This window comes from Pseudochaenichthys georgianus, chromosome 24 (genome assembly GCF_902827115.2).
Source record: "Pseudochaenichthys georgianus chromosome 24, fPseGeo1.2, whole genome shotgun sequence".
Classification (NCBI taxonomy): domain Eukaryota; kingdom Metazoa; phylum Chordata; class Actinopteri; order Perciformes; family Channichthyidae; genus Pseudochaenichthys; species Pseudochaenichthys georgianus.
In genome coordinates, this window is record NC_047526.1 from 19,250,673 (window position 1) to 19,270,038 (window position 19,366).

The window sequence follows — 19,366 nt, forward strand, 5'->3', positions numbered from 1 at the left end:
CAATATTTCGCGATACAGTGAGGCATATTTGAAGAGAGAAACTACAGTAAATAACATGGAGATCAACGTGTCTTCGAAAACCAAACGCATGGTTTACGTCACGTCCGGAAAATGGCGGCGCCCACAGTGTTGATGTTATTTCGGTATATAATCAGTTTAAAATCACTGATAATGTCATCGGATTAAAAAAAAAAAAGAGAGAGAGAGAGACTGGCAGAGACTGGTCTGTTTTATCGGATGATAATTATTTAAAAATGAGTGTCATGAGCATACCATTCCTTTAAATGCAGAACAGTCGATGCACAGCTTTCACAGGAAGCGAAGAACAAAGATCTGAGCGGACATTTCAAAATAAAAGTGTCACCATCGGCGATCAAAACGGGATTTGTCAATGTGCACAATTAAATGATTATTACATATTAAGAATCAATGTAATACATTCGTTATTTCGGTTTTTCCACACACATTGTTTGATCTTGCAGTTACAGTACTTGTATATGCTTTAAATCATGACATTTCTATGTAAATTTAAGTAACTCATTTCCGGTGGTAATACTACTGCCCTTTTAAATGTCACAATCTTAAATTCTTTAAACAATAATTCAAGGGTATTCAATAATAATTCAAAGAGGTCCAGATACTCAAATGTTCTACCAGCAAAGGTCAGAACCTCATATTGTAGAAGTAGTATGGTCTAACTCTACATCTCTCTTTATTCTTACTTCCTAATATGGCTGCAGATTGGTGAGCCAAGAAACGGTGCTTTGTTTTAAAAATGCCTGTTCAATCTTTGTGGAGGAGGCCTGACTCAAAGCTGTAAAACAACCCAGTAACAGACAGAAAATAAACATTGCTCTGTGAAGATTATTTATTCTCATGAATTTATCAGAAATTATTAACAGACTCAATCAAATAAACAGGAGACATTCATAATTGTTGGAGATACTTGCCTGCTTTTGAACTCAAACTGAGCAGGCTATTAGTTTATTTAAAAATACACCCGACACTTAAATACATTGACTTCTTAGCCAATTACTCCATAAAGACACTTAAATATTTCATTCAACCAAATCAATCAGAAAATAAAACACAATCCAACAAATTATTTTGTCATTAGTGTATGTATCAGATGCCAGAGACAAGTTTGGCATACCGAGTGAACTAGTAGAATTTTTTTTTTTTTTTTTTATTATGTTATGTTCATAATTCTGGGTGGGAAAACAACTTAAATAACTGCACACTACTGCGTTATATCATAAAGGTTCTGTTTCCTATTGGAGCATTTCTTTAATCTGTACAGTTTTAGTGCTAGTTGGGGCGTGTTCAGAAGGCTCTGAAAAGCTGGTTTGGCATGTATCCCAGGTGGAGGAAGGAAGATTGGGCTTCCCTCTCAAGGTTAGCCAGTTCCAGGACCGTTGGTGCCAGAGCATCCACGTGACCCTTGTAGTTACCACCTAGGCAAGGGCAACAGGTTTGTTAGTCATGCTCAACACAACTGCAGTGGATGTATCTTTAGCAAAGTTACCAGCAAATCTATGCAATGATTATGATAAAAAAAACTACCAATTAGTAAGCAGTTTAAAACATACCTCCCGAAGCCTTACGCTGACCATAGGTGACCTTTCCATCAAAGTCATCCAAAGGTACTTTGATGTCTGGCTCGCACTGTGTGATGGTGCACTTCAGATGCTCCTCAATATCTGAAAGGAGCTGTGGAAAGAGGAAAGGGAATAAAAGACAAGTAGAATAGAGAATCCACAATGGTTAGTGTTAGTTAGTGTTTTCCTTAGTGTGTCAAGCTTTCATTGCTTCCAAATTATAGCAAAACCTTTCTGCTCATAGGCATTGTAGGAGCCAAAATGCTTGTTTTTGCCTTACTTATTATTTGTATTATTATCTTGTATTTCTGTTTGCATCGCGTTTAATTCTTATTGTTTATCACTTCCGGCAATGGTCACGTGGGTGTGGTTTATTGGTATTTAGGTCACCTGTTGTTGGATGACGGTTTGGAGGATTTGATGTAGGAAGAGGGTGAATGGCGCTCCGATTTCTGTTGACCGTCAGGTCTGGAGTTGTATATTGTTTGTTTTCGTTTTATTAAACACCATGGACTACAAATGACTACGGACTCTTACATGGAACGCGTCACAGCAAAGAGCACTTTTTAGCCTCTCAGCAGCTAACTCATAGGGAGTTATTGCCGCTACAGGCGTTTTACTTTGAATGTTTGCATCTGCTTCCTATCAAATCACTAAAAAGCCCTCTGCTGAATCGGTTGTATAACAAATTACAGATTTTCCTAGCTTGATTTAGTTTGTTTCTGCATCTTTGTTCACCTCTTTCTCTTTGTACCAGATGGTGCAACCTCCGTCCTCCTTCAGTCGCGTGTTGTAGCAGCCTCTGCCTCTGTTCGCACAAACGTGGTACCACACCTGCACATATGAAGAAAACATTTAATTTGAACTTCTTTTAAAAGTTATCTGTAATTCAAATGAATTAGCATATTTCTGTATCTCTGCTACCTTTTCCTTTTCCATAGCAACCAAGGAAATGGCCAGTCCCATTCTGCAAGTTAAAAGCAAAGCATATATTTTAAAAAGGTATATTGTGTGAATTTACAAACAAAACTAATATGGTGACAGAGGAAAATAATAATTGTATCTCCTCTTCAGCCAAAATACACAAACTCAGTTAGTCTCAGGTTGTCAGCGCTTACTTCTCGGCTCTTCCGACTCTGCCGATACGATGGACGTAGTTCTGCTTCTCATCTGGCAGGGTGACATTAATCACTGGAGAAAGATGAAGAGAGTGGTCTTATATAAAAACATTTATGATTTTGTGATGACCGTTGGTCCGTTTTATTTTGAAGATCTGAAATATTTACCATACGGAACTCCATGGACGTCAATTCCTCTGGCAGCTACATCTGTGCAGATCAACAGCCTCACTTCTTTTTTCTGTGAACACAAGAAGATCTTACAACACAAATAGACTGGTTGTCATCCATAAAAAAAAGGTATCATTAAGTTCTTGTTGTTTTACCTTGAAACGCTCCAAGTTAGTCTTACGCTCATTGGGCTTACGATCACCATGGAGACAAACGCAGGACAACTGGTGGCTTTTACTGTCCGGACCTAAAGAAAAGACACCAAAACTGAGTGTTTATTCAGATTTATTTTCATAGAAAATTAGTCAAACATCAATTAATTCCTTATTACTTTATATGCGTGTGTATGTCTAGTGATGGCTGAAATTCTCAGTAGTACTCATACCTCCTCCTTGCTGAATGAAGTACTGTTCCATGTTGTCGCAGTCGATCTTGGTGCGACAGAAGATTATGGCCTGGTCCATCTTGTGCTCTTTGATGGCCCTCACTGTGTACTCACCCTTTAGCATCTTGATGGCTTCTGACCACATTTCTAAAAACACAGACAAACACTCATTTGTTCTTCACCATGAATTTTCCCTGAAGGAAAAAACGCTATACCATCCCCGTTGTTGTTTATGTAAAGCACATTGCTTGTCTTAGATTATATTTAACAAATAAAACAAGAGTTAGATTTGAATGGTCTTAACAGATCAGCCCTTACCCGCAGAGTTTGCTCCTGGTCTGGTGTTATCTTTGGCATGGACCTCATCAGTCTATTCAAAGCAAGAAAAAAAAACTGTTAACATAATCTAAACCGAGATAAACAATTTCCAGCATTATAACTCAAACCATATCAGTATGAAGTATTTCTTTAGGCCAACATGAGGGACTCACCCGGACGTGGTTCTTGCCCAGGCGCTCCCAGAGGCGGTCGTTCTTGGGATTGACAGGCACAACCACATGGTGCACACTCTCAGGCACAGAGTCCTCCCCCTTCAGATCCACCCATGTGGGAAAGTGCATGATACGCTCAGACAGCTTCTTCACGTCGAACGAATGCAGTGTGGCTGAACAGACAATCACCTGGAAAAAAATATATCAACTGAGATAGTTCACTTGGGCTTCCCCCTGCTTACGGCTATCAAATGTTTCCTTGTTTTGCTAGCTGGAGAGCACAAACAAGCATCGTTAACATATTCTTTTAATTAATCTGCACCTCACATATGATATAAAAAGTTTTCAGAAAATACCCCAAAATTGCTTTGACAGTCATCCAAGTGTGTTGTTTTGTGCTTACTTTACTGTTTAAAATGGTCTGAAAAAAAAGAAGAAGCATATAACTGATTTGTTGTCACATATGTGATTTATCTGAAGTGTTACCTGCAGTCTCTTGCCATCAGAGGTGACCTGAGGGATTTGGTTATGAATCCTGTTGATAAAGTCTGTATAGCCTGCGGACAGAAGGCCATCCTGAGGGATACAGGGAACACAGGAAAAGTGATGAGTGACTTCAGGGATGGTTAAGCTATGAAAATCACTGATTAAACATAAACTGTACTTTGTTGGATGCAAAAATGAATGCTTCTGATTTTAAAAGGGAAATACTCAAGATGTGTTGTACATACACACTCATCCAGGACGAGAAAGCGGACTTGGGACAGACTGAGCTTCCCGGTGGATATGAGGTCATCCAGTCTTCCGGGTGTTCCCACGACAATGTCAACCTTATTAAAATTTGACACAAAAATCAGAAACAGAAGAGGCAAACAAGGCAAAAAAGATCTGTTAGTTAAAACTACTTAAAGTTTAAACTCAGTTTGTTTGGAGACGGTACATGTCACATACCCCATGTTCCAGAGCAGCCATCTGGTCCTTGGCAGGCACACCACCAATCACCAACAGGTTCCTGTAAGCCACATCAAAACATTACTGCTATCAACATTTAAAATTGATCACTGGCTCCATCTGCTGGTATAAAACAAAAATGTCATCTATAAAAGATAATGCAGGGAAATATAAAAAGTATAACTGTTAAATGTGCAGAATATATATTTTTAGATATGGCTCAGAATAAGTACTACACAGGAAATGGTTTTCCGATGTTTGTCAAATCCAGTGTTGTTAATACCTCACTAAAGTCATACCTGAGTTTGGGGTTATCCACGTATTTCGCACATTGAATGACATTGTTAAGGGTTTGTTCGGCCAACTCTTTAGATGGCTCGATGATCAGGGCTTTGGGTGAATTGGATGTTGCTTTCACCTGACTCACTTTGGCACTGCCTGCACAAACAGAGAAAAGAGGGCTAATCAATGCAAGAATATATCAGTCACATTAGCAATGGTAAAATGACCGCTCTGGTAATATGATTTAAAAATGTCTAACGAAAGAAGGCTTTTATTGTGAAACTAACTATTGTTTAGGGCTGTCCCGAATACCATTTTTCGGGCTCCGGATATTCGGTAGTAATCAGCTGCGAACCGCTGCCTTCAACACGTGTATTTTGGTGTATTCACGGCATTCATTTTGTTATTCTACAGTATTGTTGTTTTATAGTTATTTGTTAATGTATACGACTCAATTTGTGGGAAAAGGATATCGCATTGTGTTTGTTACTTTCTTTGCAGTTGTATATGTCTTAAGTGTAATTTGGCTTGGCTTCCTATTTATTTATGGACTTTTATTTTGAAGGAGAGGTAGCGCTGTTGACAGGAAGTTGTTGCTTTGGAAACAACGTGACGGAGATTAACGGAGAAAAGTAATATCTACATATAAAGACGGAGAAAGTAAACGATAACGTTTATGGTTACGTGTTAGCACCCCCCGAACAAGCTCTTACGTTGATATTGGAGATTTCAATACATTCAATTTGGAAAAAAAACGAAAAAACAAACAAAACGAATATCCGAATAACGAAATTGAAACCCGAATAGTACTCCAACGAACGAATATTCGGGTACAGCCCTACTATTGTTGTATCTAAATTGTCTCTGGTTAAAGAGCCTGTGACACCATCCCAACAACTGTTGTGCAATGAAATATTGGGCTACTAGTAATCTCGAACCGTCAGTTTAAAAAAGAAAAAGCGATACCGTTTCGTTAAATATCAATAATTTCGAACATCGCGGGGAAATTCCTTCACTCATTTTGAAGTTTTGGGGGAAGCCGGAAGTGACGTCAATGCGGGAACGCTTCGAGAGCCAAACACGGACAAAGTGTGTTGTGTCATGCGTAGAAATGGTGAATTACTGAGTTTAGGCACGTTAATAACGTTTTAATGAAGTTGACTACAGTATATTCATATTTGTCAGTGCTTTCATGTCAATTCGGCGACATAAATATACATGATCGTGGTGAAGATGATGATTACATTAGGATTACAAATCGGGAGTGAGAGCTGCTGAATTTCCTCCCATCGGATGTGATATAAAAACAAATCGATTATTTTTGTGGTTATAAACTCAAGTGGATGAAACTACATTTATTAGTGCTTTCATGTCAATTCGGCGAACATATGATACATTAAAGGATGAGTGAGGATGATGATTAAAAATCGTTTGTTTGAGCCGGTCTGCATTTACTGATGAGAAAACAAACCGATGCTTTTTGTAGTTGTAGTACACCAACAACGTGGATTAAACGTGTGGTTTTTTACCACAATGTTGGGGAAATTAATGGATAAAATGCACGGATTATTATTATTATTCCCACTCCGATCGGGACACTAGGTCCACCGTTTCCCCGCAGTGAGGCTCCCCCCGTTGACAGTTTACGTGGGCTGGGTGCAGTGGCGGACTGTGGATGCAGTGGCGGACTGGCCATCGGGACGAATCCCGATGGGCCGGTACCGAAGTGGGCCGGTCGGATAAGTAACTAGCACATCCCCCATAGGCGGCGCGTGAGGCTCAGGTTTGAGAAGGCTAAATAACTTCTTTTACCTGACGCTGCCCACCTCCGGCGTCTATAGAAAAGAGATCCACTCAGTGTGCGGAGTTTAAATCTCTCAAGTCATATTACAGGATAAAGGAAATACAGTTTAAACTGCCGTATGCAGAGAAGACGCCGACGTGTCGCACTTATCATTCATATTACATCATCAATCAGATCATCGATCAGATAATATCATAATATATCATATATTTCCTTATCTGAGTCAGCTTCTCCAGCCTCATCTGGCCGTGCAACACTCAGTGTCACAGACTCGATGCAGAAGTATTATTTAACACATTATGTTGACGAAACACTCGAGACAAATGTAATTAAAGTCAGATCCACTCGTGTCTTAGACGTGAACGCGCTCTCAGCTGGAGAGAGAAACCCTGGCTTGATTTACCGAGTTGATAACCAGCGTCGTAGGACCGCTTAGCGAGATCTCGTTTGTTAGTTTGTTGTTGTTAGTTTGTTTGTTACTCAAACATATCCAGGGTTTGTTGAACTGGCTTCGTAGTACAGGGCACAGGTGGCTAGCAGCGCTAATGTCAAAGACACAGACATTATACATTATATTTGTATTTTACATCCCCCGCTCCCCCCGTTGACAGCTCGGTACCGAAGTGGGCCGGTCGAGAGTCCCGGGATGATTTTTAGTCCCAGTCCACCACTGGCTACATGACCATATGATCGCCCATATTGACGCACCTCATTCTTAAACTTAGAAGATACAACATAAACCGATCCTTCAGCCTCATATGAGCTCTCAGACACGTTCAACATTAACCTGTCATCGCTGTCTGAGCTTGCTGCTGTGTGCGCCGTCGTGCGTTTACATCTGACTGTATATATATATAAAGGTTTACATGCAGATGCTGGGATCCTGGACGGTGCAGCTGGAGCGCTGTGCCCGCAATGACGTCACCCATAATTTGGCGGGACTTGAAGAATCCGCGAGAAGATCCAGAAAATTGTCAACATTGAAGGCAGATTAATGGTTATCAAAGTACAAATATCCAAAATCAGTTCAGTAACGGTTTTCAAGGGGACAATATGTACTCAAATTGATGGGTTTGGATGATGGGGGAAAACCGTGTCACAGGCTCTTTAAGGCAGTGGTTCTCAAACTTGTCCTCTCATTCCCCACTTTGAACAGGTGGGCCTTTTCAAGCTCCACCTGTTCCTCATCGCTCCAATAAAATGGTAGGCCAAGCTTAAAATTGTCAAATGTATCGTTCTATAATAGGGGTCTCCAACTTTTTTTAGGATGAGGGTTACTTTCAAAAAATAAAAACATGTCGTGAGCTACTTTTACTCCTCTTTTTTGTTTTTTTGCAGTGTATATATTTAGCACATTTTAACATTATTATATGCTACCTTTAACCTTTGAGTGCTGTTTGGGTCTGTGGGACCCGTTTTCAGTGTTTACTAAAATAAAATGTATGCAATTTAATTATTTTAACCTGCTTTATTTGGTGGTGGACGTCACATCCTCGAGGGTCCGGGGGCATGCACCCCCAGGAAGATTTTTTTTAAATGTTGAAGTTGAATGCATCAATCTGGTGCACTTTGAGCTAGGGCTGCTCAATTAAATCGTATTTTAAATCGCAATTACGATTTTGGCTTGCAACGATTATGAAAACAACATAATCGAAATAAAACGATTTTATTTATTTTTTAAATAGGTTTTTCAGTTGAATTATACTTAAAGTTCAGGGTAATCAACTGTTAAAAACATACTTTTCAAATTATTTTCTTCAATAAATTGATGTTTTTCAAAGTAAATGGTTAATCGTTTTTAATAATAGTGATATCAATTATTGACCCAAATAATCGAGATTATGATTTTTGCCATAATCGAGCAGCCCTACTTTGAGCCCAACATGAATTTATGGATACAGCTCTCAACACTCAGATGAAAGGGAGCTGTATACTTTTCAATAATCCAAACATCTTTAGAATATGATCACAACAAATCATTTAAACTTGTTTATTCTTATCTTATGTTACCTAGTTAGCATTCTTTCTTTTTATTTATGCATATTTGACTAATCCCTCCCCTTTTAAACTTTTTACTGTCCTATAGTACACATTGGAATGATTTCTTACTTTATTTTGTACAACTTTATTAAATAGATAAAGGTGTGCTCTCTCTCTTGCTCTCTCGCTCCACATTGCTTTTCTTCCCGACTGCAACGCTGTTGTGTGTGTCTGTGAGAGCGTTTCATACGTGTGTATGCGAAATGTTTACCAGTGGCGAGCCTGTCTCTGAGGGCCTAAGATATTCTACAAAATAATATTTAAAAACATTAAAACTAATTATATTTTTCTTTATATATTTTTTTTTAAATATGTTTTTAGTAATATTTGTCAATAGTTTTACCAAAAATAACTTGATTAAATTGTATTTAAAATAACATTTCCAAAGAAATAAATCCTTTGAATCTGCCTATTCAGTTTCTGTTTGAATGTGAAGTTTAAATGAAAGAAGCTCCTCTCTGCGAGTCTGTGAAGACAGGAGCTGATTGGACGTCCAGGCATGATTTCACAGAGGGCCAGCTATAGTAACTGAACGAGAGAGTAATGTCAAAGGACAGTACAATTGACCAATCATATCTTCCCTCTAAATGGGTGGGCTTTATTATCGCGGACTTTATGACAAGTTCCGCCCGCTGTGAAACGTTTCTTGTTTCCATAGCAACAACAACTGTCAACAGCGTAAACTTGCCTTCAAAATAAAAGCATGCCAAATTACACTTAAGACATACAACTGCAACGAAAGTAACAAACACAATGCAATATCCTTTTCAATTTCAAAGAACACAAATTGGGTTATCTACAGGTGTTGTTTTGTGTGGTAGAGGGTCGCTTTTCATTGATACGTTTTGCACCCCGGCCTTCCGTTGTTTTGATATTCCACCAGTGTATAAATAATAAAAAAATGTGAAAAAAAAATGTAAAAAAAAAAATTTGAATTATTATTTTTTTTTAATTTTTTTTTTTTTTTCACGACCCACCTATCACATCTCTGCGCCCCACCAGTGGGGCACGCCCCACACTTTGAGAAACGCTGGGTTAAGGTGTATGATAGTCATCTCAGATACATTCGGCATCGGTTCTTTTTGCATATGAAATAAGGTGGTATCCACACACCTGTCTGAGTAGATTTGACTGCGTGGCCCTCTGGCGCCTGGTCCATGGCAACAAACCCACTCTTGGGGGCATTTTTAAAGTCTTCTCCTCCAAAGTTGAACTTCAGTTCTGCATTCTTGAACACAGATAAGAAAAAGAGCCATTTGTATGGTGTAAAACTGGCACCTGTTAGTTTTTTTAATCCAGCATTACTTTGACGTGATACCTTTAGAACGCAGGAGGCAAAGAAGGGCTGACTCTTCAATTGTTGAGGGATCTCAAAAGCCACACCCAGGTCATTACCTGAAGAGAAGAAGACAAGAAACATTGCTATAGTGCCCCAATTAGTTAATGATAATAATATGAATGATAACTACTAGGACCGCACCATTTTTAGAGAAAGACATTTGGCCCTTGTCTACATCCAAGTAGCATCCAATGGTATCATGCATGGTAAACTCCTGCAAAGGGACAAAATAAGAAAATGAAAACAAGTTTGAAAAAGGATCTCAGAACTGTTTACATATCTAAATATTCTATAAGTAATAGCTACCTCTCCATAGCTGTCAAACTGCTTGTTGTTGGATTTCTTTCCAGTCCCACCAAAGCCAAAACCATACTTATCAGTTCCTGGAAAGAAATAAAGATTACAAGATTAAATATGTTTTCTAGTCAGACAGTTTATTATATACTGAGTATCTTGTATGTACAGCATTAAGGGGGCATACCCAAGTCCAAGGCTGCCTGACTGGTGGACCACCCAATGCGACATAGACCCTGGTCATGGCAGGTCACCTCATAGTAGTACTTCCCTGGACAAATAAAGACATACATAAGAACCGGCAACAGTTGCAAATAAATAAAAGCTTGTTCATTGTTGTAAGACAATCGAAGAAATGGTTAGTTCCCCTGTGAAATGCGAATGTTGTCATGTTGTACCTTTGGTAACCCCTTTTGTTGAGCGACAGCCATGCCACTCTTTGAACTCCCTGCTCTGGCAGCACAGTCCATCTGGACCAATCGCTGTACGAGTAAAAAGCAAAAAGAGCAGAGCTTTAGGTTAGAATGTCCTTAAGTGAATGTGATATGCTATTTTGTCTCTGCTTACCAAAGGCTGGGCTGCGGTCATAAGGATTCATCTGCCAGTTGTTGAAAACTGAGTCAAAACAAAGAAACAAGCAGGTTAGATACGGCACAGAACACCACTTTCATACTTTGTAATATAATGGATCGTTAATATGAAACTGGTCTTTTGAGAGCTTTAAAAAAGCTTTAGAAAGTGCTGTGTAATGTTTTGAATTTTTTTTAGCTGGCAGGTTAGACATACAGAGTGCAAACAAAAACATAATTCATATTAGGGGGTCTCACTAGTTCCTCCAGTCTTGATGGAAGCTCTGCCAGTCTTGCCCTCCTGCTCATCCTTCAGGGTCTCATACACAATCTGGATCACTGGCATACTGAAGGCCTGTGGATTAGTAATTATTACACATACATTTAGTAATGTTTCCAACTTGGGCTGATGTTTAAATGCAAACTGTAGATGTTAATTGTATTATAATCTGAGTGGCTGTCAAGTACTTACCCCTGTTTTACCACTACCAGTTTCTGCTGCCTAAAAAGGGAATAAAAGAGGAAAATGAGACGGAAACTTGCAATGTTCACATTTGGAATAAGAAATAAAGGAGGCCTACCATAAGAACATCTCCTCCACCAAGAATAAGTGGAATAGACTCCGCCTGGATATCAGTAGGCAGTCTGAAATGCAATGATTGAAATACATCAGTTTAGTGTTAACTGTTAAGCTCATAGCAATGTCCAACACGTCAAAACAATATGCACAGATATCACAAAACAGACGTATATTTTGCCAAATAAGCCTGAATGACTTACAGCCAGTCTAACTCTTCCACAGCCTGCGCTATTTCAGGCATAACACCCATTTCTGTTGAACAAAATACATATTTAAGGTTTCACTTCACTCACGTGGTTTTTAAAATTAAAGTAATATTGAATTCATGCAACATGAACACGGTTAGATTGATAGATATACTTACCCGAAAACGCTGCCATTATTGCTGCTACGAATGTAATTTATACGGATGTTAACGTGTTCGGCTCGGTGCAACTCCTTTAGTGGTCCTGCAAATAAGCCTTGTATCATTGGTTCCGGTTGGTGAATTAGTTCGTTAAATACGTTAAATATATCATTGCTAAATGTACAAGGAGGGCTACGACAGCATATATGTATATGTTTAAACATCATAGCATTTAAGTTATTATCAAGCTATGAGAATACTTAACTTGGGCTGTAAGCTACATTTTCCAAAAGCGGTTCCCTGATAAATACTGTCCAGTGCTGCTCCCGTAGACTATTTTTTGACAGGCTGTTCAAGTAAACATGGCTGAGGAAAGCCTGATAGAAGGCGAAGATGAAAACATTGTTGTACGATTTACTTGTTATTAACGAATGGCCTGCAGTGACAGACACTCAGGTTGGTCAGACTTCTTTATTCCCATGTTTTTAGTTAGGTACGTGGTTATTTTGTTGAACATTTATCTGTAAAGATCACGGAGCACAACACATTGCTAGCCAAATCCTCACATTCTCCTATAGTGTAGCTTTCATTTTTCATCATGATTACTTTTGCAATCAGCAGTTAAGTTCCATTCATTCGGTAACATTGATATTCCGCGCCACTAAGCAATAGCCTCGCAAGTATGTGGATGCTAGCCTAACTTTGGCGCTGTCACACGTTAATTAAAATGAACGAATCAAAATGATCACCCCGATGCTACTGCTGAGCTCACATGTCACTTTCATGTCAATTTACAGTTGCAAGGAGCACAACATATCAGTTATTGCCAAAGCAGTGACAGGTAAGCTTTTCTTTTTTTGTTGCCTAATTGTGATACTCTGCACAGCGAAACGGGGCGCTTTACTTCATCACAAAATCAGTCTGTTCACTCGAATTGTAGCCTATCAATATGCTAGATCTAAATAAGTAAAATAGGAAACATAAGTTTCCTTCCTAGCTTTATAACCAGGGAAACACATTTCCCCTAATCTTACTGTAGGAGGTGCACGAATCATGATCATCAGACCTGGAAAGTGCTATATTAGTGTCTTTCATGACATCCTATGCATTATTGGGGTAAAAAGACTGATTTGTATGTCCTATATGTCCTTGTCTACAGTGCCTAATATTTAATATAGAATGTGACAAGAGACAGATGGTCCATTAAATATGTCATTACCACAGGGTTACCATTGTGATGCTTACTAACTGTGATATCTTTCTTACAGGGCCATTCCGTTTAGTCTTGCACTACTTGTGGTACAGGTACGTTTATCAATATTATGCTAGCAGGTTTACATGACTTATTTTATAATTATTTCCACAATGTAATGGACTGACATGCCACACACAACTGTGATTCATGGTGCTTATGAATAGTGTGACTTTTAGAACGGAGTTATGTGGCTGTGTTTGACTACATTACATTTAAAACACAGGTATTACTTGTAATGTCTGTAGACAGCTTGTAATCAGCTATCTTTATGAATGCAAAAAAGGGTGTGCATTTTTTAAGCACTGACCATGACATCCTTTTTTGGTTTGGTACTTCAAAAAAGCTACACAAATATGGGTCTTAAGAATAACAATACAATTATAATAATATAGCTTTGCTCCGAATGTTTCCTATCATGGTGGCAGTCTTTTATATTTGTATGGTTATTTAAAATGACCATAATAGCCGCACTAACACTGAACTACTTAAAAAGGAAAATAGGATTAAATGTTTCCTGTTACCAATTCACCTAGAGCCATTTTACTAGTTCTATTATTTGACCAAAATAGGCCTGTGCTTTTTACTTTAACCTGGAATTAAATAATTTATAAATAATCCAACACAACTGGAACCCTACTGGTTTATCTGTACCTCCTGAAAACTACTTCACAAAAGTCTCTAAGACACAATCCTTTATTCAAGATGCATCACTTTTTACCTTGCTCTTATCGCACAGTATCTGTTGAAACCTCTTTAACAGATGGCTTTATCTGGCCTGCAGTGGATTCTGTAGTGCTGTAGCACCAAGGCCTGCTTATCTCATCAGCAGGTGGTTAGCTAGCACCATCAATAAACTCATTACATATTTAAGACCTCCTCTAGTCATGCTTGTCTCTTAGCTTCCCTTCTCTTTTTGTGGATGAGAAATCAGGGATTTTATTACAGTACAAATGACCCAGCAGAGTGGGCTGAATTCCTTCCACGTGTCGTAGTACAGTACAAACATGCAATGATGATGAACTTTCAAATGCATATTTTGTTGCTAAACAAGATTGTAAGAATTAATTTCACCAAATCCTCAACTGCACAGCAAATCAAATCAATCCAATAACACCAGCGGTGGCAACATCTCCACTACTTGCACACGAAGAAAGGCAGTTTACAGGACTGATAAAACTCAAAACAAAAATGCACAGTTCATAATGTTTACATTTAAATAACCCCTCAATTCAATAAATAAATAAAGCTGATTTCATGGCTAGTACTTTTATAATGTTATGATGATGATTGTATTGCGTATTTTTATTTAATTTAGGAACAACATTTCTAAAGTTTATTTAATTTCAATGAAATAAAAAAAAAAATACATTATTTCATTACATTTATTTCATTCAAGTGAGTGTAATTTAATTTGTCTACATTTTGGGTATTGTATTTGTAATGTTACTGAATGTGTTAAAGTTAAAAGGTGGGGTAGGTAAGTTTGAGAAACCGGCTCGAGATACACTTTTTGTTATATTCCATGGAATGCTCTTAACATCCCGATAGCAATTAATATCTTAAGTGCTTTGACAAAAAATCCATAAAAAAATGTCATCTGTGGAAGCCATAGTACTATAAAAAGCACGACCAATCATTTTAGCCGGCCCGGCTAAAGTAACTGGATGGCCTACCCACTCGAGCGGCTTTCTCCAAAATTACCTACACCACCTTTAAGTGATATATTCTTTATTTTAACTTAAACACATTTAAATCATAATTAATTTTTAATAAAAAATGGTCTCAGCTATGCTAATATATCTCCCGCTCACACTTTAATGTAGTGATCAATGTTTTACATCAGATTCACTGACTTTTCAACCCAGCACTCTAGACACAGGGATTAAGAATGATGTCATCCAACCGTTGCACCCGTTGCTTCTCTTTTCCCTGGAGATCAGTCCCTCAGTAAAAGTTGCTCTCATCAGCTTTGTGAAAGTTTACTGGGAACTTTTACCCCTCATTAAAAATACTTCTAAGTTAAGTTATAACTGTTTAGCTGTTTCTTGTTCTAATTCATTAACATGTAAATCCTTGATTTGTTTGTCTGTTCCTGTAAACATCAGCCCCTCCAGCTCCTGTCTACCTCTGGGTCTTGTGCGCCTCGCCCATAAGCAGGTGCTTTCAAGGTGCTATAAAAAAACGCACACACACACACACACACACACACACCTGAAAGCAGGCAATTTTCTTGCTGACTTGTTCTAAGCCTCCCTCTCGTTTGGTTTCCTCTCCCTTTTGCTTATCCCCTTGACCAATCATTTCATTCTACTCACTACAGCAAACACACCTAACAGAAAGGCCGTTTTTTAATTGGCAATCGATCCCAGATCCTCTCTTCAAGCCATCCACCATTGGCTCTTATTACAGTCTTTATCTCCTTGGCCCTCCAGACACACACTCTTATCTTCCTTAATCACCATGGATTCATTTCACCTCCACTTTTTAAAATGTTGGTTATATTGACCTCCTCTCAGCCACTGCTCTCTTTTCTTTTCTCTCTTGATAATTCCTGACCATCCTCTTGTTCTCTCCACAGTAATGGCAAACTGTTGGCGGTGGTTCAGGACCAGTGTGTGGAGATTAGGTAATTATTGAACTCTCTCCCGCTGTTTGAAGCTCCCTGTCTTTGTGTGTGCGAGTGATAGAGAGAGTTTTAATTAACAAGATGGCTAATCACATCTCCCTTTAAAAAAAATGAGCTGCAGTCTAAGCTTGTATCTGAAGAATAAAGCATCAATACAATCAAAGACAACTCAATCAGTCATAGTAGAAAACATTTGAGTCAATTTAGCAAACATTTTGTGGCACTTTGGGCTACATAAAATAAATGAAAGCAAATTGAAAACCCAAGTGCTGCCTAAATGTTTCCATCATCGACCAAAGCATACATGCACATGAGCGTGTTTGTGCTCATTTTGAGCTGTTGTAATTATTTTCCGACACAAATCCAATTTTCCCCCTTACAAGGGAAAAATGTGCCCGCTCAGCACTGTGCTCCATTAACACAATGTAGTGCTTTAAATGGAGCAAAATTGAAATGAAAATCAATAGCAATAAAGCAGGTATACAAATATGTCTTGCTCTCTCTTCGACTGATTTGTCTCAAAGGGCTGCCTTCCTCTTGACCCTCTGCGTAATTGAAAGTCATTTTCACATATCAATAAGTATCTGTTGTTCACTCTGACTCAGTTGACCCGATGTAATCCAGACCAATCTCCTCTCATGCCTCAGATTGATGTACTGGGTTTCTCTGTACTCCTTTGCACATACCCCTGTTGTTAAATCACAGAGTGTGTGATAGACTTGCTTTATGGCATTTGTCGGTGTGAGTGGGTGTTTTGTCGGCTCAAGGCCTTATCCATTGAGCTTTGTTTAAGAGTCTGTCTAAACACTGCCCACTCTCAAGACCCTGTCTGCTTGATCCATTGAGCTACTACAGCTCAGAGGCCATAAGTGGCAATTATAACCCACGTTATATGAGGTCATCTAAGGCTAAAAGTGTGTACAGTTGCACCCTTGGGTGTGTGTATCCTTGTCATGTTGCTGCTTTTTCACTGGTGTGTTTGCTCCTCAGGTCTGTGAGAGATGACTTTGGCTCGATCACTGGGAAGTGCCAGGGTAAGTCCCTCTCCGCCGTTTAATTTGAGCTCACAACGCGTTTTTAACTTGTATTCTTCATTAACAGTGTCCATAGCCTGTGTTCGAACACTACTTGGAGTTTGTTTCAAAGCGAAATATCAACCACGGTGGCTAATTGGATTGTGTGAGAGGGACACAGATAATCACTCTCATCCCATACACTGCCACTCATTAGAAGCAGCCTCGTACTGGCTGATAAAATAAATCTCCTTTATTGTTTGATTAGCTATTCAATTAAAATGGCCTGCTGCGTTGGTATTAATTACGTGAAATATGGGGAGGCCCAAACTTTCTGAAAGTAAATACACTTTGATGTTAGGAAGTCATTTCTTTTTTATTATTGGGAACTATTGAGTACAATGAGTAGGATTTTTTTTTTTTCTTCTTTTTTCCCCCCCGTTGGTTTACCCAAAAGTCATAGTGGGCCAAGTTTTTATACTGAAAATCCTACTCATTGTGTCTTAAAGGTCACCACACCTATTATGTAAAATCCACTTTTTCATGTCTTTTATACATTACTGTGTCCCCTCTGTGTAAAGAGATTCCGAAAGTTTCAGGAAAGAAGATTCCCTCTTTCTGTCCTGATAGTCCTCTCCACCTTCCTCCCCCCCCCCCCCCCTCTCATCGGTAACGTGCCTGGGAAATCAATCAATCAATCAATGTTTATTTATATAGCCCAATATCACAAATGTTATGTTACATTTGTCTCAGTGGACTTCACAGTTTGTACAGAATATCAGTATAACAATACGACACCCTCTGTCCTTAGACCCTCACATCGTTTAAGGAAAAACTTCCGGAGAAAACCCACAGTTTTAAAACTGTGCGTCTTTGAGAGACATTTATTGAGATGTATAACTCTAACTATCCTTCATACATGAATTGGATAGGTCCTTAGACCCACGGTGTTGATGTATGGCATTAGCTTCATCCTTCTTCTCCCATCTGTATCCATCATTGGCACTCCTCAGAACACCAGGGATTATTCACAGATTGTCTGGTTTAATAAAAAATCCCTGGTTCCCTGAATCTCTCCTCACCCTTTCTCCGTTTGTTTGAGCTTTCAAGTCTTTTTTCTTCTTTCTCCTGCCACAGTGCCAAAGGACCCAAACCCCCAGTGGCGAAAGGCGGCATGGAGCCACGACTGCACCCTGCTGGGCTACGCCGACAGCACTGGCACGGTGCGCCTCTTCGACCTCATAGGCAGCGAACTCTTCATCATCCCTCCGGTAACCGTGCCTGTCCCTCCTCTTTGATGTCATCAAACCCCCAGAGTCCCCTTTCAAGCTGGCCCTGTTTCTGAAATGCCTTTTACTTTTATTTTGCATGCATTGATGCTCATTCTAATTGACCAGGCAGGTGGAGCATATGGAAACTCAGCATTACCTTGATTTCTTGTCAGTATTATCGTATTCTTCTCAGATGATTGGTTTAAATATAATGTTTATTAGAGCTAAGAGCTGGGATGACTAGATTAATCAATTAACAAAAAGGTAATTGCTGTTGATAATGATGATTGTTATAATTCTGACCATTTCTATAATCATTTAAGTAATGTTTTATGGGAAAATGCCCTCACAACATTGAATGCTTATTAATGCTTGATATCATATTAAACTGAATATCTTTGGGTTAGGAACGGAAAAAACATGAGAAACTGGAATGGAGATTTTTCACTAATTTCAGACAATTACAGAATTGTTATAGAACAACGAATCCATTTATTTTGTAAGATAAAACTTTATTGTAAGCAAATGTAACTCATTTAATCTAAATGTATATAGGCGCGTTCACACCAAGTACTTTTCCCACAAAGGGTCCTGAGAACTACGATTTAGTTGCGTTCACACCAAAAAGCCCTAGGAACTAAATTAGTTAATAGGCGCATTCACACTGCGGTACTTTTCCCACAAAGGTTCATGCGAACTTAGTTCATGCGAACTCTTTAGTTCTCATGAACTAAGTACAGATCGCGTTCACACCGGAAAAAGTCCCTGGGGGTGGATTAGGCAAATGAAGCCGCTGACGTCACTTCTTCTTCTTCTTCTTCTTCTTCTTCTGCTTTGGGTTTACTGGCAGGCCGCAAACCACTTCACGGCGTATACTGCCGCCCAAAGTCCCCGGCCGGAAGTCCCCGGAGTTGGGGACTGGCAGCAGCTTCTACTGAAGCCTTCCGAGTAAATCGCCAGAACGCCGACACCTCCTCATCTCCACCGCTCCCATGTTTTATTTTGTGTTGCCATAAGTTAGTCTCTCTGCGTTTCTGCGCTGGGCTAATGCTAATAATGCTAATGCGAGGATAATAAAATGGCGGCTTCACAAAACTTTTTGAGAGTTTTACGGGGCGTGGTTTGCAATCCGTCCAGCCATTTTATTATCCTCGCATTAGCATTGTTAGCATTAGCATTAGCCCAGCACACAAACGCAGAGAGACTAACTTATGGCAACACAAAGTAAAACAT

General features: G+C 39.1%; 1 protein-coding gene and 1 long non-coding RNA gene across 2 annotated transcripts; one reads left to right on the forward strand and one right to left on the reverse strand.

The window, feature by feature from the left end:
* Window positions 1-850: 850 nt before the first annotated feature.
* Window positions 851-12,077, reverse strand: LOC117440101 (ATP-dependent RNA helicase DDX1). Its single transcript, XM_034076352.2, has 26 exons — window positions 11,987-12,077; window positions 11,823-11,874; window positions 11,624-11,687; window positions 11,515-11,544; window positions 11,301-11,397; window positions 11,041-11,088; window positions 10,872-10,955; window positions 10,661-10,744; window positions 10,486-10,562; window positions 10,321-10,393; window positions 10,159-10,235; window positions 9,954-10,068; window positions 5,014-5,152; window positions 4,715-4,775; window positions 4,495-4,593; window positions 4,250-4,339; window positions 3,764-3,952; window positions 3,591-3,642; window positions 3,273-3,419; window positions 3,043-3,134; window positions 2,885-2,957; window positions 2,717-2,789; window positions 2,523-2,565; window positions 2,337-2,432; window positions 1,590-1,710; window positions 851-1,454 (listed from the first exon to the last, which is right to left on the reverse strand). Exons 1-26 carry the CDS (start codon window positions 12,000-12,002, stop codon window positions 1,324-1,326), a joined length of 2,223 nt encoding a protein of 740 aa, XP_033932243.1. The 5' UTR covers window positions 12,003-12,077; the 3' UTR covers window positions 851-1,323.
* A 195-nt stretch (window positions 12,078-12,272) lies between these two features.
* On the forward strand, window positions 12,273-19,319 carry LOC117440214 (uncharacterized). The gene is made up of 8 exons (XR_004551235.2): window positions 12,273-12,424; window positions 12,766-12,809; window positions 13,237-13,273; window positions 15,329-15,391; window positions 15,802-15,849; window positions 16,840-16,883; window positions 18,000-18,133; window positions 18,984-19,319. It is a non-coding gene; the product is annotated as an uncharacterized lncRNA (long non-coding RNA).
* Window positions 19,320-19,366: the final 47 nt, after the last annotated feature.

Coding starts and splice junctions, on each gene's coding strand:
- LOC117440101 (XM_034076352.2), bottom strand. Junction 10,563..10,660: donor TCAGGCAGCCTTGGACTTGG/GTATGCCCCCTT, acceptor ATTTCTTTCCAG/GAACTGATAAGTATGGTTTT. Junction 10,236..10,320: donor AATGTCTTTCTCTAAAAATG/GTGCGGTCCTAG, acceptor TCTTCTCTTCAG/GTAATGACCTGGGTGTGGCT.